The sequence below is a fragment of the Parasteatoda tepidariorum genome, chromosome 8 (genome assembly GCF_043381705.1).
Source record: "Parasteatoda tepidariorum isolate YZ-2023 chromosome 8, CAS_Ptep_4.0, whole genome shotgun sequence".
In the NCBI taxonomy this organism is placed as follows: domain Eukaryota; kingdom Metazoa; phylum Arthropoda; class Arachnida; order Araneae; family Theridiidae; genus Parasteatoda; species Parasteatoda tepidariorum.
The window spans coordinates 45,110,730-45,136,902 of NC_092211.1; the positions used below are offsets into that span (position 1 = coordinate 45,110,730).

The 26,173-nt window shown below is 29.0% G+C and overlaps 1 protein-coding gene across 1 annotated transcript in view; it reads left to right on the top strand.

The window, feature by feature from the left end:
* Positions 1 to 21,085: 21,085 nt before the first annotated feature.
* Positions 21,086 to 26,173, top strand: part of LOC107452972 (cell adhesion molecule Dscam1) — a 245,490-nt gene continuing 240,402 nt past the window's right edge. Inside the window, exon 1 of the mRNA XM_071184720.1 lies at positions 21,086 to 21,405. Within this exon, the coding sequence (XP_071040821.1) occupies positions 21,300 to 21,405 (106 nt within the window). The 5' untranslated portion in view covers positions 21,086 to 21,299. The remainder of the gene's footprint in view (positions 21,406 to 26,173) is intronic.

The following is a 26,173-nucleotide window of genomic DNA, read 5'->3' on the forward strand; positions in this document are numbered from 1 at the left end:
CTCGCCAACCCCTGAAAATTGCTACACAATCTTATATGGTTTGCTTTGCAAACCAAGCTCGCTTCACTCGCTACTAACTTAGGTACATTGCAAATGCACAAAATTCTAAGAATTCAAAACAATCATTCAAATCCATATAACAACTTTAAAAAAAAAATCACATCTTTTTAGTAAATACTAAGTCATTAAAATAAATTTGAATTCAAATAAATGATATGTTATTCGTTAAACCTATTAGAAATGTGCTATAGTATAAAATCTTAAAGCGCGACAGCATGACTGAGACTCATTTTTCAATGAATAACTAATAACAATAATAAAACAAATAATTTCGTGATATAAATCAAAATTCGTCAAATAAATTCGTAACATATAAATTCGTGAAAAAAAGCGCTTTCGACAAAATACTAAAATAGAGATCTATCAACAAGGACTACTCACTTCTGCCTAGTTCACTTCTACCTGTATGAGATTGCCGCATCTGATAGAGTGAATTTCGGAAGAGATCACATTGTGAGAATGCTCTCTCTGGTTATTTCAGTTTCCCTTTTTAAAAGCGCTATATGTTGAGCCACCTCATCTAGATTTGGCAAGTGACATTTTTAGCGGCAATCATTGGTCGATTTTCTAGCGTTGACATTCGGGGAGTTGTAATGAGGCTTTTTTTTGTCACCGTATAAGAGAAATATATATATAGATTAGAATTCTATTGAAATTAGAATTACAAATTACATTGCATTCTTTATAATGGCAGTATGGAATAGAGATAGTTTATATATATGTATTAATATTATACTGCTGTTAAATTTATTAAAATGAAAATGCAAGGTATTGTTTGAAATGTATTTGTAAACTGTAATGTTTGAAGCTGTATTTTGAATATAATTGTGATGCGAATAGGATTATATTAATTGTGAAGCTAAAGTGTCATTAAATGTATTGTTACTAACTTTTGTGCTACATCCTGATTCCATTGATTGTTTTTTAATATGTTGAAATATAATGCAATACCATTTTTCTAAATTTTAATATTATGTAATTGTGTTACATAATCATATTGCATTATTTTGTATTACTCTTCAATTTTACTTTTTTTAAAAACTCTTATTTTATTCTTTTTTTAAAAAAATGCAATTTTTTTTTTTTTTTTTAACGAAGTGTATATTTGCTTTTCTATGAAACTCTCTTTACCATAATTTTTTTCTTAAAGTTAAACTATTTACAGATCGAGATGAAGAAAAAAAACTCCCGTTATAAATTATTTCATTAAATGGTAGATTGAAAATAATTAAAATACTAATTTTACTGCACAAAATTTAAAATAAAAATAACATAGCAGCTACTTTAAATGATTAATAGCTTAGTAAATATCCAGACAAAAGATTGTATAATGAAATTAAAAACAAATTTTTATTACTTTCAAATGTCTTATTTATCTTTTTAGTTTCTTCATTGTTCAAAATGTTGCAATTATTAATAAATTCCCCGCAATTTATCTCGATGATTATTTTGATGATGTTTTAGATGGGAACTAGTTTCCCTTCTTAATAAATCTTCTTAATAACCGCGAAATTAATTTAAAACTTTCTTCGCCACCTTGCCTTTATTCTCAAAGCCTGGCTGTTATTTAATGGGAGGCAAGATTATTCATCATTTTCTCTTTAAGTAAAATAGAATGTTGACGAAGCGGCTCCATTATTCTATTCTTCTCGAGTGGAAAATACTCACTTTGTTTACGATAGAAGAAATAATAAAAATGGTTATTAGGACTCAGATGAAGAAAAAAATAATTTATAAAGACTGCTGAATGTATGACCATTTTTACTTTGTATTTATGCTTTGAAGGAATTTAAATTATGCTCTAATTATGGTTAGGTTTGCTTTGTTTAATGATTTTTTAGTGAATTATGAAAGAAACTTCATTTTTTGTTGGTGAGTGAGTGAATAATTATCAAACACTTAAGATAAATTACATATTCAGTTGCTTTATTCATGCATTTTGGATAAGAATTTACAAAAAGAAGAAAAAAAATTCTTAAAGTGTTTTACTTTAATTAGAAAAATATAAAAGACGTTTACAGAAACAAAAAAAATATTTTTACGTTCCTAAATTATATTGATTTTTATCTAATGGAAATGTGTAATTTATGATAGTAAATCAATACCAGAATTGAATTTGAAATAGTAATTAATCTTTCTTGAATCAAGTAATTTTTTCCCCCTCGTTTATTTGCATTTAAAATTAAGTAATATATTTTCTCTATAACTTTGCTTAAATTTATTTGGAAACAATGTTTAAATGTAAAGTTACCTATTTTTTAAAGCTAAAGTTGAATAGCTTAAGCTTAAATTTGACTGGTAAGCATTTGACTGCAGCCTTCCGCTATTGATCGAAATATTTATTTTTATTTTATAACCGTCGTTGAACAGCCGACCCAATTTCATGGGTTTACGACTACTTACGTTCAACTCCGTAGCCTTGCAATTTTGAACCAATCCAGAAGACAAGGAAACTCCTGGATCAGTACCCCCAGAGGTATTGATTTGTTGTGGGAACATGGAGGACTTTGAGACTCGACAGATTTAACGTGCATCAGTCACCATTTACTACACGGGGAGTCTTCGGCCGGCGAGGATCGAACCCACGACCTCTTGGATATGGGCCCAGCGCCCTACCGACCAGGCTATCCCGGCCCCTCGAAATATTTATTGTCAATTTTCAAAAGTTAAATATTTGAACAAATTAAGAATTCTTGAATTTTATGACAAAACCAAAAGTTACTTTAAAAAAAAGACACGCATGATTGTTTTTTGAATACATCTTTCTTATTTATAAAAAAACATTGCCCAATACTACATTGTAAAATATCATGTATTAAAAGACACCGCCACTGTTATTAGCATCTGTAATATTTACAAATTAATAACTTTAAATTCTGTAAATATTACATCAGACTGATACATATATTACAAGGGGCTGAAAGGTGTGAATCATGGTAGATATAATTAATTTACGTCACACTAGCACTGCGCAATAGGCTTTCAATGACACACAGGGAAACATTCGCGAGGAGGATTTAAAGATTTGCCATCACAATTTTTTTCCTCTGCAGGGAAGGTGGATACCCTGATTTCGCTCCTCTGATCTCGCTTCGCTCGTGAAGTTGAGCACTTTTTGAAAAAAAAATGTTTACCGAGTCCGGTTCCACTCACCCCCGGTCCCTTCACATGCTGATAAAAGTGGTCAGCCACTCGCTCACTGACCACACACAGTGATTCGTGACATTAGTGATTTACTGGGGACAGTGACTTACAGTTGTTCCTTTGTGGGATCAGGGACATGAATATAGAGCTTATGGCTGTATATGTCTCACAATATTGCTTCTGGTAGTGTAGTGAAAGTGAATACAACAACATACTTTTGTAAATTTTGTAATATGCTGCTTCTGACAGTCCTGTAAATATTACAGAAGACTGCTGACAATTTCAGAAGTTGGAAGCAATCTTAATGGAAAAAAATGTTTAAAAACAGTAAAGTTTTAATGTAAATAATTGTGCTGTTATGGAAAAAAAACACTGTTTGTTTTAAAGTATAATGTGCGATCGGAAACATTCTTCCAAACTTTTGAGAAACGAGTTTTATAGAACAAACATGCTTCAACAACTAGACTCAATATTACTCACATTTGATCAAACATTATTTTAAGAAAACCGTTTTAAATACAAATAATGTAAATAATATGAAATTCAGTATTTTATCACAGAAAACAGTGATAATACAAAATTGAAGTAGTGATCTATAAAAAGTGAAAACTTTTGATCTACTGATTGAAATTGCACATACTACACAGAGAAAAATATTCTGGTAAAATTACCATGCTGTATTGTAATGACATTTCTAGTAATAAAGAACAACATAATTTTAGCAAATAAAGTCAAAAAATACGCCACTTAAACCATTCATTAGCAATATTATTTAACACATTACTATAGGGCATTAGCCGGAGATTAATCTCCGTATCCGAAGCCCGCGTGGCAGAGCCTAACGCGGGTAGACTATATTTGAGGGTGCCCCTTGATTTTCGCCAAGTTGTGATCGCGATTAATCGCCAAGCTGGGCGATGTTGAAACCCAATCGTGATTTTGATTGGTTTAGATTTTAGCGTTATTTATTTTAGCGTAATGTTCAATGGTATATGTAATTTCAGAGGTCCGTTAGTTCTACGTTGGATACCACCTGGAAAGGTTACTTTTGCTTCCGGTCAATAAGATCGAAGGTATGTTGGCAGTCATAAAACGGGACTTTAAAAAAAAATGTCATCACCAGTCCGGTACCACAGACGCCATTTTCGATTCACATTTTATCGAATTTATGTGGCGATGGAGGTACGCATTCTATTCATGATAAATTTAGACAGTATCTAACTGCTATTAGAGAATTCGGTGCACCTAAATCTGAGGATATTCAAGCTTAAAGAAGAAGTGAGTTGTTTTTTTCCTTTTCTTTCTGTGCTTACTCCATTAATTTTTGTTTCGATTCAAAATGCATTTTCTTGGGCTTATTAATTTTGCTCATATCGGATTTATTGCGATTTTATAAAGTTTTGGCCGATATTTTGTTGAAATTTTCCAATGTTTTATTGAAATATCATTATATTTTGGCTGCCATTCCTGTTTTCATGGTGTTCCGCGATAACAGGAATGGCGCCAAACATAAGTCGCCAATTTCGCCAAGGGGCACCCTCAAGTGTATTTTTACCCCTAACTCAAATCATTGTTGATCTTACAAGATGCCGTACGCTCCCTATATGGTGCTTCATCTCCCCCCCCCCAGTAATTTAAATTTTAAACTGAAAGCAATTGAAACCTAATGAAAAAAACTTTAAAAAATGGCAAGCAAATTAAAACATGTAATATTAATAAGTTGATGCTGAGTAATATTTCAAAAGCAAAAACTATTGCAAGTAATTGCCCAATTAACTTCAATACTGTCAACTGACAAATTATTTTAGTTTCAATCAGACAAAAAGCAAATTATATGATAAAAACATATGTAACTAAAATTCGACAAATTAAATTAAGCAATTTAATTTTTTTGTCATATTGAATGCTAATAAGAAAACAAATGTAAAATTAAATAATTATGTTATCAATGATCAATAAACATTTTTGTCTGAATTTTTGTCTAAAAAAATAAGGTGAAAACAATAAAATTAAAAATTATTTACAATAGATCTCTGAATATTCACAAAACCTAGCTATGTACATTTTTCATCATTTTGTGTAGGACCAATGATTTGCACTTTTATGCATTATTTAAGAAATATCTCAAACAAATATAAACTGTTAATTAATATTTCTGGCTGAACGATTTTTTGAAAGTAAGTAAAAAATAATTAAAAGTAAGGAAAAGCAATGATAAAATTAAAAATTATTTACAAAACCTCCTTATATACGACATTTTTTTATCAATTTCTTTTCCATATTATTCGTTTTCATTTAAACGCCTTGAATGTTCAACGTTTCTTCGCCGCGCATTTCGCTGTCGCGCATTGATAGTGTTGCGATTATTTTCCCGGTAATTATGTACAGCTAAATTATGTTCAGCTTTATGTTGCTGGTGATATCGCCTAAGATATTCACGGTGATCCATTTTTTAATAAAATATATAAGTATTTTAAAGTAAACTCAGTTCAATATATTTCACAAATTCAATGCAAAACAAAAATCGCAACAAGATTTAGCTGGTAAGTTTAGTTGTAACATTCCAACAGACAGCATTATTAAAAATTATTACCTTTACACACACATGCGTTCTCAATTTTGATTGGCTGTTTTGTGCGTTACTAAACAGAGATCTCCTGTGATTGACTATGTGTTATCATTCCACTCTCTTCTTATATATAAAGATATATAGATATATATATGCATAGTAAATAACTTTAAGATTCAGACATTTAAACTGTATTAATAAAGAAAACGAAAAGACCTATAAATTAAATATAAGTGAAATTTAATTTTTGTTCATAATTAAAGAGTAAATATCTAATAATTTAAATGCTGAAATAATCTTAAAACAATAAACAAATTAAACAAATAAACAATAAACTCAAAACAAATTAAATAAAATATAGCAAATTATGCATCATAAGGTTGTTATAGATTAATTTAATTTATCAACTTAAGAGTTAACTCTATGTAATTATTTAATTAGTGTAGTCAAGAGTTATGGCTTAAAAAGTGATTTTGAAGATGTTTTCAAACATTTAATTCGTAATTATACCTTTTACGAACCACAATTAAGTAAATCTTCCAATTTGCATATTCTCAACCTAACTAAGTATTCCACCAAAATGAAGCTTAACATTCGATTTAATATAACTCACAAAAAAAAGTAACTTTGTTTTCAAATTGGTTGAACTCGAAAGGTTGAGTTTAAATAAGGAGAAACGATTGAACTTTTTTTTTATTGTAAGACGAAGGAAAAGTAAAATAAAATTAGTCACAGTCTTCTTAGTTTTATTTTGGTGAAAGTGATTCGAGCGTCTGAAGCGATTTCAATCGAATCATTCGATTAGGATTGGCTTACAGAGATTGGCAAAACGATTCCCCAAAGAGAAAAAGGCAAGCTCCTTTCGTTTCCATTTTCTCTCCCTTCCACCTCCATCCAAATGGATAAAGTGAAGGAAGTTAGCGTATTCTCTTACGGTTTCTTCCCGTTTTAAATGGTTCTCTTAAAGTTTTCAAAGTGCTCTTGGGTAGCCCGAGATTTGATTATGGGCAGGAAAAGTATCCCATTCGGACCTAGAGAAGAAATTTACGATTAGAATTTTTACTCGTTTATCGTTATTTTTTCGATTTATTTATTTTTTTTAGTTAAAATAGAATTTATTTTTAGATAGGAAACTAAAGTTTGCATTTCGAGGTTGTTCTGAAAAGTCTTTATGTATGCAAGTATTTCAGTCCATTACTGTCAAATATATTGAAATTTTCTGATACTATGTAAATTAAAAGTAGAAATAATTTCCCGGAAGTACTAGATATCTTTATTTTATTTTATGTTTTGACCGGTGTTGAACAGGCGATCAATTTTAAATTTTCAGCAGTATTAATGTTCTTAATTTACATAGTTTAATTTGATACTCTGTAAATTAAAAGTAGAACTAATTTCCCGGAAGTACTAGATATATTCATTTTATTTTATGTTTTGATGGTGTTGAACAGGCGATCAATTTTGAATTTTCAGCTGTATTAATGTTTTTAATTTACATAGTTTAATTTGATACCATGTAAATTAAAAGTAGAAATAATTTCCCGGAAGTATTTGATATATTCATTTTATTTTATTTTTGACCGGTGTGTTGAACATGCGATCCATTTTGAATTTTCAGTAGTATTAATGTTACATTTCCCACCCTCGTAGTGTGAATCCAACCAAAAACACAAGGGAAGAACTCCTACATCAAATATTGTCTCGAGACGGAAATTTATGATGTTACTAACAAGTATATCCATCATATAATGAGGCAATAACAAAAATCTTTCCCGGTTAGCCCGATGACAAGGGAATGATTCACCCCTCTCTGGAGACTTTTTTTAAATTTGCACTCTGATTGGTGTTAGCCGAGGACAGTGTCCGGATCGACAAGCCATCACCGAGCTTCGAACTTGGTTGACCTGGTTCGGAAGCAAACACTGTATTCCATGAATCATTCTGGTTTTTTAAATATTGATTGCAAAATTGTAAACTAGATTGTAAGTTAAAATAAAAATTTACTATCTTAATTATATACGTGGTCAAAGAGAAGTGCTCCTTAGAATTTTCATCGTTATTTTTCTTAGTAATTATTTAACGTTTCTCTGGAACCTGTTTCGAGAACCAAAATATTTTTGAACTCAATTATAAAATATGATCACCTAACTGTACTTTCATTCAATTATAAAATATGATCACCTAAGTGTACTTTCATTCAATTATAAAATATGATCACCTAAGTGTACTTTCATACCAAAAATGTTTTTCAATACTATCATGATAGAATTCTTACAATATTTAATATTCAAAATAAACCAGTATAGCAGTTATTAAAAAAATATATGCTTGGCACAACATATAAATCTTTGTAACAGCAGTTTCATATTTAAATGTATCTTTTTTTGAGAAACTATTTGACAGATGTGTTACAAGTTCTTGATTTTGTGGTGTTTATAAAATTGCCTTATTTAACTCTGAGTGAAAATAGTATATGCCTAATACTTCACAAAATAGTTTTAACAAATATTTAATTAAATTTAATATATTATTTTTTGGATGAAACTATCCTTAAAATAAGCAATTTTCTGATTTTAGTATTTCTTTTTCTATTTATGCATTCTTACAAAATATAGTGAGAAAAAGGAAACAGAAAGAAAAACAATATGAGGTCCAAACTTTCAACAGGTCATCTGGATTTATCGATTAAGATAATGATTCTTAGAATATGGATCGATTTCAATTTGTATTTTAAATATCTGTATGTGGCATTTATATCTTAAATAGAGTTCTTATATCAGATAGCCCACTTGTAATAATGGAAAATTGTCATGAAATCACCAAGAGTGAATCGTAGAACCTCATAAAAACAAACAGTTTTAAAGCAAGGAAAAAAGTTATAAGTTATTTTATACCTAATGCGAGACGGTTTTGCCCATTATGTATTGTAAACTTGTAAAAACAACAAGTTCGTAAAATATTAGCGTATATCATAGCTTATTAGCATATATCATATCATATTAGCATACCGTTAAATATTTTCTTAAGGAAAAATATTCTTTTAGTTTAGAAAAAAAATTAAGTTAAATATTTATGAATGACGTAACAGCATACAATAAATTTCTTTATAACGACATTAAACTCTATATTTTATGACATGTTTTGTTTTTCTGCGGAAATTGAATTTCCTTAAAATAAATGTGAGTTACTTAAAGCTAGGTCACATTTTTCATTAAAGATGTGCTGAAATGAATTGCATCAGGTAACAATACAGGTAAATTAATCTAAATCAACATTGTAATTTATTTTTCAAAATATGATGAAGTCATTTGTAAAATACAATTACAACAAAAAAGTCAAATCAGCAGAAAAAATATTTTTTTCAAATTTAAATTTATCTATTAGTTTCATCTCATTATAAATGAATTGTGAGTGAATTCAAAATAATGGAGTTGAAACGCATTTATAACTTAAAATATTTGTTTAATTTGCACTTTTTACAAACTACCTTTAATAAAATTCGTTATTTTTAATTCATTCTTTCATTTACTTACTTTTTGAAAAAAATGAAAGATGCTTTGAGCTTATTCAGATTCTTAACTAGGTCTAAACAGCTAAGAAGTTTCTATACGAATATGAAAGTGAACTGAAATTAATTTTATTTATTTATTAATTTTTTTTGTTAATGGCGGGCACTTGGGTCTATTTCCCATTGGCCTCAGAAATGCCAGAATTGCTACTCTCGTATCGTTACCCAGTGAGCACCTATGGTTAAGCCACGGCGGTTGAGTAGCGTCGCCTATCTCATACAACCATAAACCCGTCTATCGGGCGGGTTGCATTCACTCAATCACACAGAAGAAAGACATACTAGAATACACAGAGAGAAAGAAATAACATCCATGCCTTGTCCGGGATTCGAACCCAGAACCTTTCTGATGCAAGGGCAGTTCCACAACCCCTACACAGGCCGGTCGGCATGTGAACTGAAAATTAAAAATAATAATTTCTAAATGAAATTAAATCACCAAGAATTCCGCTTAACTTGTACTTTTAACAAACCAGCTTTGATAAAGTTAGTTATTATTCATTCATTTCATTATATATTTATTTAATGAATTTTTAAAGAAAAATAAAATATGCTTTAAGCTTATTCAGATTGTAAACCAGGAAAAGATACCATGGAAGTTTATCTGCATTGAAAAAATTCGTTTGACTTGTACTTTTGACAAACAAGCTTTTATTAAGTTAATTATTTTTCATTGACTCATTCATTTATTGTTTATCACAGTTATTTACTAGTTCTATCGCCTTACAATGAATTGAAAGTGAATTGAAAATAATGATGCTAAAACAAATTTATAGATTAAAATTTTTTTTAACTTACAACTTTAACACTTTTGCTCTTTAATTTTTCATTCATTTGTTCATTTAATAATTTGTTCATTTAAAAAAAATTAAATTTACTTTAAGTTTTTTCAAATTGTAAACTAGGTCTAAGCGTAAACTGGAAATACATAATAATGATTTTAAAACGAATTTATATACTAAACTTTTCTGTTTAGCTTGTACTTTCAATAAACAAGCTTTAATTAAATTAGTTACTTTTCATTCATTCATTCATATAATTATCTATTTATTCAATACTTTTTATTTGAAAAAATAAAATATGTTTCAATAATAAACTGTGTTTAAATAGCATAGAAGTTTATCTACATTCAACAAATTTGCTTGACTTGTACATTTAACAAACTAGTTCAAATAAAGCTAGTCATTTATTCGTTCATTTATTATTCATTTAAAAAATAAAAGAGGCTTTAAGCTTAATCAAGTTGTAAACTAGTTCTAAAAAGCTTAAATGTTTCTCAACAAAAGTAAAAGAAAACTACAAGAAATATAAAAAATTATGTTAAATAATTATATTTTGAGAAAATGGATATCCCAAATCTACAATATTTTCGTTGTTTCTAAAATTGCTATAATTGCTATTTACTAAAAATTGCTTCGAGTGAATATTTTGTGAAATTGGGGGAAATCACTATCTTCACTTGCACAAAAATTGTTCAAAGTATTAGGTTTAGTGATAAATATTGATTAAAGTAACTAAATAAGAAATACAGCATAAGATAAAAATAATGCATGCAAATGAACCAGACATCACCAGGAACCAAACCCGGATGCGGCAATCTTAATCCTTCTTAAAAAACTAATGCAGTAACTTCTGAATCAATCCATTAAACAATTATTAATATTTCAAAACCAAATGAGAGTACTTTATAAGTCTCAAAAAGTATCGAGATGATACACGAAAAAGTATTTAAATCAAAAACTGAGCAATTTTGTAGAAAAATAATTGAAAAAAAGAGAGCAAAATAATTTGTTTAAGGATTTTTAAAGTGTCAGAAATTTGACGTTATACTTTTATTTCTGCATTGTTGTTGTTTCTAATGCCACTTGCCAAACCAGCAAACCTTCTTGGTGGAACCAAGCATATTTATGAAAGAGGGTGCATTTTTTGCTTTTCAGAAGAGCCATTTATGGCCAAGAATACGACTTCAGACGCACCTATATCATATTCCATTTATAAGTGGCATATCCTCAGTTTATGACCCATTCATGCATGCATTCATCAACAGATCGTCATTTTGACCTTAACGGGAGATGATTAATCCCCGATTCAGTACTTTAAGAGGTATGATTTGTTATAAGAACATGGAAATCTTTGTGACCAGACAGATTTAACGTGCACCACTCGCAATTTGCTACACGGGGGAATCCTCGGCTTGAAGAGACTGAACTCACGACCACTTGCCCTACCAACCAGGCTATCCCGGCCTCAGCGTTAATTCTCCAAGTGTATTAAAGCAACGTATTCAATGGGCCAAATATTTAACAGAAAGACAATGCATGTCCCAAAACCCGAAACTTGAAATTAAAAAAAAACAACGAACATTAGAATGATTAAAAAACTAGAACTTCGTACCAACAAATGACTAAAAATTTTTCTGAGTTTTTTTCTGACTCTAAAATTTGCCTGATGTGTTTATTTCTAAAGTAAGTAAAAATAGTTCTGTGGTTTAAAGTCAATACGTTGAAGAAAAATGTATATGATACAATAGTATATTAACCAGACAATTTTATCAAAGAAATATTTACTTTTTACGAAACTGATTTCAAACTATTATAAGCTTTTAAATTAAAATTTAAAAACTCATAACTCAAAAATATATTATATTCTAAGTCTTGAAATATTTATTTTCGTGATTAACTTCTTCAAAGCTCTTAAAAATGAAAAACCTATGTCTCCATTTTCCCTTCCTTCCTTTATCATTATGATTTTCGTATTTATATATACAGCTTTATTCTCACATTTCAATCCAAATATCTTTCCACAGTTTTAACTTCTTCAGTTCTCAGAGTAAACAATAAGCACTTAAATATATATGATTTTTATTCGCCACCAGAAAATATAAACATATGAATAATTCTATAAAACAAATAATGCATTCATTTTTCAATCAACTTGCGAAAGAATTTTAATATTCATTTTCCCAAAAACAAATATTTGCATTCATAAAAAATAAATATTTGGAATCTCATTTGGGTTTCCAATTTCATCCAACAATAGTAAAAAAGTTCACAGAAACAACTTCAGTCAGAGGAAAAATGGTGTAATTACAAGCTTTCCAGTCAACTCCAATCAAACATTTCTTCGTAAGAGCTAATGAAAATGTTTCCCATCCAGAAAAGAGAAATTATTTTTCAGAAAGATTACAAGATACATAGAAGAAACAACACTCTTACCTAGATAATGCCTTCAAGCGTTGTATTATATAGGCACGCCAGATGACGCTGCGAGTTTACAATAGGTTTTATGCATTCCACCATCCATAACTTAGAGCTGGAAGCTGAAATAGTTTGATACTTATGCTTCCGCACTTAAATGTTACGGCCAGCTGTCGCTTTAACTGTTAAACGGGTAAAGTAAAAAAGAGCTGGAAATTCTTGCAATTTATAGCATTATTTTAATAGCTGAAAGGGAAAGGAAATGGATAAAAGTGATTTCTGAATTTTTATTTCCAAGAATCAATAATGCCTCACTTTTTATAAGAAACAAAAATACATTTTTATTTATTTATTTATTTTTCTTTGCTTTTTTTCAGCATTTTCTTTCTTGTGCGTTAGGATCGTTAACCGTGGCTTTATCTAAATTTTAAAATGAAATATTTATTGAAAATGTATTTTTTCAAGGTAATACGCTTTTTTGAAAATTAAATTTATGTGGGAACGAATGCAATTTTTTCTAACTTTTATGCAAATGATAAATTTTAATTAAGTTGTAAAAAACTGTTTGAGTAACTAATTAAAGAAATTTTTTAACAAGCAAATTACTAAAAGTATTAACAATGAAAAGTATTAACAATAAAGGAAAATATATTTAATAAAAATAAAGTTGTGAAAGTTGTCCCTTTTATGTAAATTTTATGCACCTCACATCGGACAGTATAATAAAACCAAACATATGGACACAAGTGGTTTAGAAGTGGGCTCAAGACATGGGCCCACTTAAACAGCCCTGGTGGGGCCATAGAAAAGAGCATCCTTCTTATCTATATTGGTGTCACCTATGTGGGGCCCTTATAGATTGTCCACTTCTGCACCATATGGGAAAAACCTTATGAAGACCATGTGGATTACACACTTCTATACCATTTGGAAAAACCCATATTGGCCAATGTAGGTTACTCACTTCTATACCATGCAAGAAATTTGTGCTCAAGTAGATTACCCACTTCTATATCTTGTAGAAAAACCTGTGTAGGCCCATGTAGATTATCCACTACTATACCATGTCGGAAAACCTATATAGACACATGTACCTTTCACACTTTATACCATGCGAGGTTGTGACGAAATTGTCAAAATGGGACCCATATGGTTTATTAGCATTACCATGTGGGCAAAACCATGTGTTTTATTCATAGACGATTATATGGTTTACCCATATAATTCATGAAAAAAAACAGGCCATGTTTCAGATGTTAAATACGCGGTCTTTCTATATGAACTAAATTGAAAAGACCAATGCAAGATTCGGATATAAAAAGGTATTTTAAGATTTATATATGAATCAAATGGTTTACTTTAATTGGCCTAAGTGAAAGAATGAATGTACCTTTAGATGTAATCTGAATGTGTGGTGAAAAAGAGCCCTAATTTATATGGGGCATTTAATTAGGTAAATGATATAGTATTTTCTGCAATTAATAACTAATTACTAATTTATATAATTCACCACTTTAAATTGTAAAGCTGTTTCTAAATCCTGTTTCTCAATCAAAATGCAAAAAAAAATGCAAAAAACACTTTTTTAATTTATTTCAAATTGTCAGAATGCTTGAATATCAAAATGCAAAGATATTTTTATGTAATAACACTTATTCAAGCAAAATATATCAATAAATAAGGCCGGGATAGCCTGGTCGGTAGGGCACTGGGCCCATGTCTGAGAGTTCGTGGGTTCGTACCTCGCCTGCCGAAGACTTCATTTGTAGTAAAATGGTGACTGATGCATGTTAAATCTGTCGAGTCGCAAAGTCCTCCATGTTCCCATAACAAATCAATACCTCTGGGATTACTGAGTTGGAGATTTATCATTCTCTGATTCAGGTCAAAATTACGATCTGTGGATGAATGAATGGATCTGCCCTATAAACGGATGTGGCAGAAGTCGAATCCTTGGCCATAGATGGCGCCACTGGAAAACAAGAACAATCGCCCCCCCCCCCCGGCCTTAATAGTCATACGAAAACAACAACAACAAATACCCTGTTAATTCATTCTAAGTCTAACTGAGTTTTTGACATAACTTCATTTTAAAAACATTTGCTTGAAATTTTGTTTGTAAAGAGAGCAAAATGAAAGGAAAAAAATTTCATATGCAAAGTGAAAAAAAAGGAACCCAAAGCAGTTTTAGTTTCATTTACCTTAGTTTCATTCAATTTGTGATGGCAACATTTGAGTACGCCCTCTAGCGGAGCCTGGAAATATCAGGCATTTATTTATTAAGTTTTCATTTAGTTCTATCATAATCATTGGCAGAGTCGGATGCCATTTTCTTACTAGCAAATAAGAAGCAAAATTCCCCTAAGGAAAAGGCAGAAGAACTTGAAAAAAAAACTAACCAGAACATTGGTAAATCATTTTGAAACAGAGCACGCCAAACATTTGAAGAACATTTTCTCAATAATTTTTACCTTTCTATTATTAACAAGCTTGCAACCGATAACTTCGTGATAACATACCGTTACAGATGTGTGTTTGCGGTAAAATACGTTTTTTTTTTGTCTTCAATTCATTATAAAATTAAAGTGAAGTCAACATTGTTACTTCACACCAATGAATAAATGTAATTTCAGAACATACAGAACTGTAATAGTTATAGAATATTATATATTTCTGAATTTGCATAATTCGGAAAACAACAATAAAGAATCATCCGAATTACCTGAAATAATATCATTTATGTTGATTATTAATAAGTTTTAACCGTTTTCTTGATAAGTATTTTTTAATTTTGAATGATAAATTTCATTTAGAATTCAGCTATTATGTTTTTAAGTTACATACTAAAATTCATATCGAGATCTTGCAGTTATAAAATTTTATTGCGTGGTTTGCATCTTAAAGTAATGAAGGGATAATATATGTATGGTATTATTATTTGAGAATAAAGTTTTCAACTGAAAAACATATCATTTTGGAATACTCCAGATTTATAAATCTGGTAAGTGTTACGATTTTCATAATAAAAAATTTAACTTGCAAATATTTTTTTTTTCTTATTTGATGATAATTTTCAATGGAATGGTTTTCTACGTTCGATTATGACTAAAAAATACAAACAAAAAAAAGCATGAAAGTTTTTTATTTTAATGTGAGGAATTTTTAGAATTCGTTTTTTTTTTTTTTGTTTCTTAAGCATTCTTCATTTTACGTTTTATAGTTTTCAAACAATGATTTTTATTGAAACTGAAATTTTTTTGATTTAAAATTTCAAAAACTTCTTTTGCAAAATTAAATTATATGAAATTATGAGCTTATGTATACTTTTTGCTTATTTTAATGTTTAAAGTAATATGATTCTTAAAAGTATGGAATGTAAAGTTTGAATAGACCTTTCATGCTATATCATTAAATTCATTTTGCTTCCACTTGCAAAAAAAAAGAACATCAAAATTTTTTCTTTTTTCAATTTAATAAGCCACAATAAAGAGGGACCGTTACAATGCTACACTGAAATCATTTCCAGAGCAACTGAATGACTGTTCGTATGGAAATCGCAACTATTCGCCTCATAAAACAACGCCCCCTATAGTTCGTTGCGATCGCGAATTACTTTTGTTTTAAAAGTTTATAAGTTGTCAGTACGAGTTAGAGATTGTGCTTTTTTTTTAAAAAAAAAATCCAAAGACTTTCAATTAGAGAAATCTATAAATCTCTTACACTTATTTGAATTGTTCGTATTACAGCGCTCTCACTTTTGGCATTTTAATTAGCTGCCAAAAAAGAAAGCCTTTTTAAGGTAACTTTTAAAGTTCCTGTTGCCAAACGTTTTTGAAATGGTCTACTACTCCAAACACACTGACAAATGGTCCCTTTCTGCTTTCCTTCATTGAAAAAATTGAAATTTATAGACTTGACGAACTATATATTTATTTTATAACATTAGTTGAACGGCTCACCCAAATTTTTGGGCTTCCGACTGCAGAAGTTTAGCTTCGTGGCCTTGTAATTTTGAACCCAATCCAGAAGACAAATGAACTGATGGATCAAGTTTGGGTAAAATTCGCCTTCATGGAGGACTTTTCGATGGAACTTACCCGCGTTTGCGTAGTTACATGGTGAGGAAAACCTCCAATGGTTAGTCTGACGGCAAGGGAGCTTTAAACCATGATTCGTCTGAGCATATTTTACATCAATACTGTGGTTGGTGCTGGCCAGGTGCGTATCGACAAACCATTGCTGGGATTTGATCCCGGAGACAAACTATCTGAATGATCAAACTATTTTTTTCAAAAATCCGTAATTTTTATGAATGTCACTTAAATATTTATGCTGATTTCTTCAAATGCAATTTAAGAAGAAAAAATAAAGTAGTTAGTTCACGAATTGTGAGTTTGAGATATAGTAACTAGTGCTATATTGAAGTGTACATTAAAAAGAACCGTTAAACTCAAATTTCATATTTCCACTTTTTTTTCGTTTCAAATATATCTATTTATCAGAGGAAATTGATTTTAGAGTTTTCCCTTTAAAGTTTAAGTGAGTTGATTGATTTCGATAGCATTTCTGTTCTTTCCTTGCTTAAAATAGAAAACGGAAAATTCATAAAGAAGTGGTTACGGAGCACCAGTATGCTTAAAATCTTATTAAAATTTTATTTGTAAAATCTTATTAAAATCTTATTAAAACCATATTATATTAAAATCTTAAAATGTAAATAATTCGAAACTTGTTCTGAAATAACTTTTTTTTTGTAAAAAATTACGAATAATTTATTTTTTGTATTCACACATCTAAAAATTAAGATTATTCATTTAAATTTCATAAGAGGACGGTTAATCATTCATTGGAAAATAATATCTACAAGAGAAGTACTTATGTAAACATTGCTCCTAATTTTTTCCTGACCAATTTCTTAAATGATCCACATTCATGTATTTCTCTTAGACAAGATGTATAACAGAATGATTGAATGGCAAACAAGATAGAGAAGGAAGAGTTTGGATTAGAAACTAAGAAGTTTGGTTGTTGCTAGACTGATTACTTTAATTCAGGTGCACTTAATCTTCCATCGGGATTTATTCTGTCACAGATAAACTGAAGTTGATTAACACTAAGATAATTTGGACTAACAGCTCAAATTGGAGTTGAATAAACGTTTGTGTAAATAATTTATTTTTGTTTCATAACATGCATGGAGAAAAATATTCTGGTAAAATTAACGTCCAATATGGCAATGACATGTTTGGTAAAAAAGAAGAGTTCTGGTTAATAAAATCAAAGTATACGTCACTTAAACCATTTATTTTGTAATTTTGCCGTTCATATGGTACACGGAAATTCTGGTTTTCAAAAACAGTATTATGATCATACATCTAGTAAAAAATGCTTAAATACGTAACAGAAAAGTAAATTTAGCTGAATAATTTTTTTTTATTGCTTTGTTCTAAAATAGCATGATAAAACTATCAAATTTTAAAACACTTGTAAAATCTGATCAGATATTATAAAATCATATTTTATGGTTAATTTTTTCAAAATAATTTCCTAAGCCTAAATCATTGCATACTTTTATAAAAATCATTACCTCGGTAACGACGATCTGTCAATCGGAAATTTCCTGCCTCGACCTAAACAACTATTTCCTTATTTCTTTACCTTTGTTTCTTTTTTCAAACTAAACTATGCAACATTAGGATGTATAAAAATTTAAAAAAAATCAAGTGTGTCCTAGAATTAGTTTTCATTTTTGTTGGTTGTAACAAAGGATATATTTAGTTTTTCAAGTTTTTACTTTATAAGTTAACGCTTGGGTTTTCATGCTAAACACAACTACAGTGAGATGGGAAACGGTGCGATGGGACGATTGTTGTAGTTTATTCTGTTTATGAAGATGATGGTTACTAGTGAAATAAATTCCAGTTCAATTTTTTGGAATGACTTGAAGAAGGTTATTTGCATTACATACCATACTGATTCAGGTCTGAAAATAAAATAATATGCTACGTGATACAAATATATATTTTATTTCGTGAATGCATGCTTATTGTTATTGTTAAAAATATATACTTTTTATAAAATAGCATGCTTTATTTCTTGAAAACAACAAGTGAAGAGCTGGAGTTGTCGAAAAAAAGCAAAAATAATAGTTAAAAAATTTATTTAGTTTAACGGAAGTAAATTTCTTATCGAAGTATCGTAACCATGTATTCGATATAAGGATATATCTTTGTAAAACTAACTGTATAAATTAAAACTTTAACCACTAAATCATTTATAAACTGCATGAGTTTTAATTTGCTTTTCAACTTAGTGGGGGAAAACATAATCGTATCCGTCAACTTTTTTCACCTTAAACGTACTCATTGCTTAAAAAAATCGTCTTCGACTTCCTTTTTTTCAGTTGATTACCATTAAAAAATTGAATGAGATACCTTATTATTAAATTTCTTTAATAATAAATTTTTATTGAAGAAATGAACGCATTACATGCGTTCATTTCTTTAAAGATTTATCTGATAATTGTTTTGCTGTGTATCATTTATTTCTGCCTTTGATTACTATTTTAAGTAAATGAGAAGCCTTTAACCTTATAGAATAGTAATATTATTGTAGTCTGCTCAATACTGATTGATAACTATCTGTTCAACTTGGCGAAGGAAAGCATTATCGTATCTGTAAAAGCGTTTCACCTCGTGCCTAGATTCTGTTCAGGAAAGACAACCACGTAAGAATTTTTGGTACCTACTTACTATCCCTTCCCCCATTTTCGCCAACATTGCGCCTACGCCATTTTAGTTTATTCCAAATTTATTTTTGCATCGTAATTGTTCACAAAGAAATAGACAAAATGCAGATATAACTTATTGCATGTAAAAAATGAGAAAATATTTAGATTTGAGCCACCTCCTTGTAAATAAAATTGGCGTCTCAAGGGCAAATGCTAGTTCTCTTGGCAACGATGAGCCAGACAGCAGCGTTACTCTTTTTTTCCCACATGACAGTTAAGGGGTATTCATAGTTCACAGTAGTTTTTCTAAATATTGTAGTTAGTTTTTTTTGTTTTTGTTCGTTATGCACCATCCTGTATTCGATTATTAGTTATTCGTTTTTGCGAAACAGTGTTAAATTATTTGTATTTTAAGCATAACTGTCATCAATTGACCTGACATCAGAAGACACTTAAAGATGGTTACTTATAATGTCTATAGCTACTTAAAAAATAGTGTTATATCACCACACCATAATAAAATCACATGGATCGAATACTTTAAATTAGTTTTTAATCACAAAATAATTATTTTAAAATATATCTAAGACTTTTATTTATCATCATAAAATATTGCATGGTGTAAGTATAGTTTAGTAATATATGCGCATAAGATTTATAGTAGTACTTTATATAATTGAATGTAATGATTTATAGTATTGAGTACAGCAGTATCCAGATTATTAACTTCTTCTTTCTTAGTCTAACATTTTAATCTAAAACGTACTGAAATGTACTGGAGTAAGAAAAAGGCGAGATGTGAGGATACCTAGGTAACTTGTATTCTCACTACTACTTGTATCCTCCAAGGTACAAGTAGGTAACTTGTGGAGGTAGCTTGTGGCTGTAGAGGTAACTTGTAACAGCTTGGGGGTAACTTCTATCCTCCAAAGTAATTTCGAGGGAAAAGTGTGTAGGGTGAACGTTACATAACCTTGTGATATTTATTCATTTTCTTATTGATCAAATTTCTCTTTCTCTCAAAAAATTAAAAATTTTAGAGGATTTTAAGAATTACAAAACTCAATATACAAAACTGGCCTGAAATTTTTGCTGTTTTTTTCATTACATAAACAAATGAATCAAACTAAAATTTACGAATTCTTTAATAAGATAAAAGAAACTGAATTTATCGTAGTTAAATCGGGGTATAATAACCTGATTTAGAAGCTAATCAGGTTCAATGTACATGCGTGACGTCAATTACAGGTATTTAATTCAATCTGATTTAAATTTCATGGTTTGGTATAATCACTTCACTTCTTTTCGAGTTGCAAGTACCCAATTTAATTTTAATTTAGCGTCTTTTTTGTAATTATTTTCATTGTGCTTTGAGTAAAGTGTTATTTTTTACTTTTAGCAGAAATATATAATAATTACTCAGGAAAAATACGCAACAATCAGAATGCTTGCAAGTTGATAAATAGCTTAACACAGTTAATTATTGTGCATTATTGGGTATATATAAAACAAGATAATTTTTTTTTCATTTCGTAAATTTTTTTAATTAATTACACATGTTACCTTCATATATGCAGCTATAAATGGTTTAAATTAATATTACTTTTACTTTGAAGATATTTAAAAAACAAATAAAAAGCAACAGTTTGTGATAGACTTTTATTTTCTATTCTGTGTAAAAAACTTAAACAAAAGAAACAAAACCAGAAATTTAGAAACTCAGGTAAAACACCCAACCACTTTTGGTCTTTCGATTATCCCAAAACTTGATGCACGCATGCGCCAGCTTAAAAGGGAGCGCATATCCCTAACCCCACAAGAAAATTGATTTCATACCGACTACGAGTCTTAGAGAGTGTGGTTCTTTGGAATAGAGTTCTCTCTTATTGTGAAAGCGTCTATGAGTGACAGACACGTGGTCTTGATCTCCAAAGAAAACACGAGGTTTCTGTCAGGTGGATTTGGGTTCTTTCGGTTTAAAAAATGTTGATGAGTGTTTGACTGTATCTCATTAAATAAGGATTTAAGTCCATGCATTTTGCATATAGGAATATTATATCAAAACACATAATGATAGTTTTTATAGTGCTTGTTTCTAAACTAATTGCACATGGACAAGCGATAACAGATGTAACAGGTAAATTTTAATGTTTTGCACGTGTGTTTACAAAGCAAAGAACAAATTTATATTTCATTAATTTTTAAAATAACATCTTAAATGCATGATTTTGTCGTGATTTGTTTCGAAATGAATTAATAATAATAGATTTGAAAATAATTTGATCAACTCCTTCAATCAAAATTTTAAAGTAATTGAGCGAGAGGTTTTTATTTTAGTACACTCTATGCTGGAAAGATGAAAATATTCTTTTTGCTATTTTTTTTTCAGAATATTTTTCAAAAGTTTACTGGACTACCGAATAAAACCCGGAAAATTTTGGAAAATATTTAAATCAGGTGAATATTGTACGTATGAATTATTTAAGTTATAAATTGGCTGAGTATGAGGCTTAATTGAGATAAATATTGTAGCAACGTGACAATATGATGAAGATGAAATTAAAAAAAGAAAATTACAAAAATCAGTGTGACAAGTTTTTTTAAAAGAAAAAAAATTGATTATTAAATAATATATGTATAAACTTAACTCTGTTACCTCCTGAGAAACAGACAATATATAATTTAAAAGACAATAAAATGATCTAGATCATCAAATGAAGCAAAAAGCTTGTGATTCTGATCATTTAAATCTTATAAGTTTAAAATTGATGCCGGTGTACCTGAATAAAGTCTGAAGCGATAAATTATTGTTTAGTTGCACTTTCTTCTCTCTTACTTACCCTAAATTTTGTCTTTTATTTAAAAGTTACCTGTCGAAAAACAAATACAATTGCCGAAATTTTTTTCACTTCAGTTCCGCGTTTTCAAATTCTGATGTAAGGATATTTTATTCCAAATCACTTTCTATATTTAGAGCTCACACTTACCAAAGGCGAATCAGGTATTGCTAAAAATATAATGCATTTCCACGTTGGCAAAATTATGAATCAGTAAAAAATATAAATTTCAACACAATGAATGATTTTAAAAATATAATCATTCAAAATTTGATTTCGATAGATTTAAAGCTATGCATTTATAATCTTCAAGTATTGAATCATGGACATTGCTAAATGTTTGATGCGAAGTACAATTTTTTGTTATTAATTGGATTTGCTGAAAAAATATGAATGGTTAACAATTTCTGTGAGAATAGTATAGCAAAGTGTATTTTTCAAATACACTGGCCAAATAACTGATCAAATACCATTTTTTAAAATTTTCCTTAAGTTGTGTTTACGGAAAATATTCACTTCAATCCCTCGTTAAAAGTAAAAGACTCTATTAGTCAGACTGAATAATGATTGAACCTTGCAAAACTGGTTGTTTTTGTTTTACGGAATTATCTTCGAAAGCTCACAGTGAGTATGAAAGAGGTCAGCCATATTTTTAGGCAAGAAAATAGCGTATAAGTATCTGGAATTTCCGATCAACTTAAATAAAACAGAGGCGTAATGCGAAAATATGAAGCATATACTCAAGTTAGCTTCAAAATAGATGTGGTATAAACCTTCAAAACATTAGAAAATGACAAAACGTGATAACAGAAAAATGTTGTGTATTGGGGAAAAAAATAGGGAAATTAGATGTTTGACAATTTTACAAAATTTCGAAAGTTACAATTTCAACTTACACAAAGAAAAAGTTCTTGTAAAATTACAGTACTGTATGGTAATGGTATTTATGTTTAAAAAGGCCTTAATTTCAGTTATAAAATCCAAAATATGAGATATTTAAACTATTAATTGGTAAATTTTTAGGTTTATATGGTAATGGTTTACCGGAAACTTTGGTTTTCGAAATTATAGTTCCTTTTACCAAGCATTTAGGGAAAAAAATGCAGAAATTTAAAATAAATGTATTCGAATAATTGCTTTTATTCCATGCTCTAAGTTATCGTGATAAAATTTTAAAATTTTGCTAAATTTTCTAAATTTTTTCATATTTTATAAAACCACATTATACTGTTAATTTTTCAAGCATAGTGCTTTGGTGCAATAGGAAATTTTTACCAGCACGCTTTGGCAAAAATTCGAAGAAAACTTAAATTTCTGAAGTTTAAATTCAATCTCAATTAAACTCTTAATTTAAAAATAAGACTCTCAATAAAAAATAAAATTTTTATTTGTAATTAAAAAATGAAATTTTCAATTAAGGATAAAATAGAAGTTTAATTTAGCCCAGTTTATTTGAAAATTTACGAAATTCATTTCCAATGTAATAAAAAGTTTAAAAGAAAATAATAAGACAAAGTTTTATAGCGATAATTTCAGTTAAGATAATTTAAGCACAATTGTTCAAGATTTAAAAGGATTCATGAAATATATTTGAGATTTATATTACGTTAACATTATATAGACGAATTATTTTTCAATTGGGGAAAGTTGGCATAATATTTGCGTTAATCTGAATTATCTTCATTACACCTCATTTGAACCTCGCTTAATTATGTTCATTACACCTCATTTAAACCTCATTTAATTATGTTCATTACACCTCATTTGAACCTCATTTAATTATGTTCATTAAACCTCATTTGAACCTCATTTAATTATGTTCATTACACCTCATTTGAACCTCATTTAATTATATTCATTACATTACACTCAGATGCATGAAAGTACTTATTTGTAATAATTGCAATCATTGCTGCAGTTTCTAAAACACCTCTCAGAATCGTTTTTCTAATCCTTCCATATCGCAAGAAATTCTGTTCATTTTTAATGCAATCTAAAACATGTTATTTTATTACCGAAGAGTTTTATAACCGAAGAGTTTTAAGAGTTCGTGCCACTTTAATACTTTTGTGTTTTCTTTTTAAGAAATAGACGTATATTTTGTTGTCAGTGAAAAAATTGGTACATGTTGAAGAAAAAATTATAGCAGAAGATAATTAAGCAGAAATAATTAATTAAACAATTTTTGATAAAACTAAATAACATGAGCTGCAGTGACTCAGGCTATGCAGCACTCCCTCCCAAAAATTCCTTCGCAAAGGCAAAAATAATATTATTATCAATTTAGTTTATACATACTCTCTGAACTGCTTACTGCATAATATACAGGGAGAAAAAAATCCTGGAAATATAACCGCAATGTAATGCTAGGATATTTCTGGTAAAAAAAAAAGCTTTAATTCTGGTTAATAAAACCAAAATGTACGATATTTAAACTATTCGCTTAGGAATTTTTCCTTTCATATGGTAACTAATTACCGAATATTCAGGTTCTCAAAATTACAGCTCTTATTACCACACATTTAGTAAAAAATAAAACAAAATAAAGGATTTTCCATGCTTGAAGCTATCATGATAAAATTACCAATTTTTACTTCATCTACCAAATGTTATCACATATTATGAAAGCATAATTTATTGTTAGTTTTTTCAAAATTATTTCCAAAACTCTTCTGTAAAAGTTCTTGAGCTTTTTACTGTTTCCGTTAAACTAGAAACAAGGTAAATTTTACCATATTCTGGTAGTTTTGAAAATACTTGGTTTCTTAGCATAATAGAAGTGTTTTGCGTAATAAAATTTTTCGCTTAATTTTAAAAAAGTGTGCTTTGATATTATATTAGCTGTTATTCCACCGATTTAATCTATTTTATAATTCTTGAAACAAAAATTTATATATAAGTGATTTTAAACTGTGAAGAACAAAGCAATTTTTTCTCTTTGCAAAATTTAATTAGACTGTTCAGTAGTTTTATCAAATTGAGCAAATGGAGGAATAGCAACAAATCGGAGAATTAGATTGAAGATGATTTATTAAAATGACAATTAAAAGTTTTTTTCAGCAAATAGTAGTAAGATGTCCTTAAATTGGCCATATTTTATAATAGATCCCTAAATAAAATAATTACACTATTTAATAGTATAAGTTCAAAAAAAAAACCTTATCAAAATTGCATCAAATATATCCATAATTTTTTTTAAAAAATTGCTTCTGAAACATTAATGAAATATGTTTGGGATTCTGAAAAAATGCAAAAAAAAGTCAAACTGAAAAGTGCAAACTGAATTTTTGATTTTTATTAAAATTAGTTAGATCACTAAGATCTAAGATTCACGCTAACTATTTATTGTAATCCAAGCTTCATTATATGTTCCCTTAAATTTTTGAACGAATAAAAATTTATAATAAATTGGTATGAATTTTTAAAGTGAGCATATAAAACATAAATAAAATAAATACGTTTAATAATAGTTCTTCTTCTATAAGCCAGTAAAAATATAAGAAGAAAGTGTTATGTGACTAATAGACGAATGCGATGCAGATTATAATTTTAAAAAAATTTAAGGATAATGCGTATAAAAGTAAGATTAACATGTAACGTAATGAAAAATAAATTAAGCATATAATAAGTAATAGTAACAAATTCCAAAATATAACGCTGTAATCGGAGAAGTAAATTCTGGTGGAACTAATGAATAGCGTGATAAAGACATTTCTGGTAGCAAAAAACCATAATTCTCGTAATTAAAACCAAAATATATGGTACTTAAATCATTCATTTGGTAATTTTTGGCATTCATGAGGTAATAGTTTGCTTTAAATACTGCTGGTTTTCTTAAGTATAGCATACGTATAGTTCTTATTACCACACATTTAGTAAATAATACAAAACTAAGAAGTAAAAACCGAAAAAATGCTTTTATGTCAGTCTCTAAGGTAATATAATGAAATTACCGAATTTTATTAAATTGATCAAGATTTTTCACTTATTATAAACCCTATTTCAATGTTAATTTTACTAAAATCATTACCAAAGTCCTTTGGTAAAACTTACACAGCTGTTTAATGC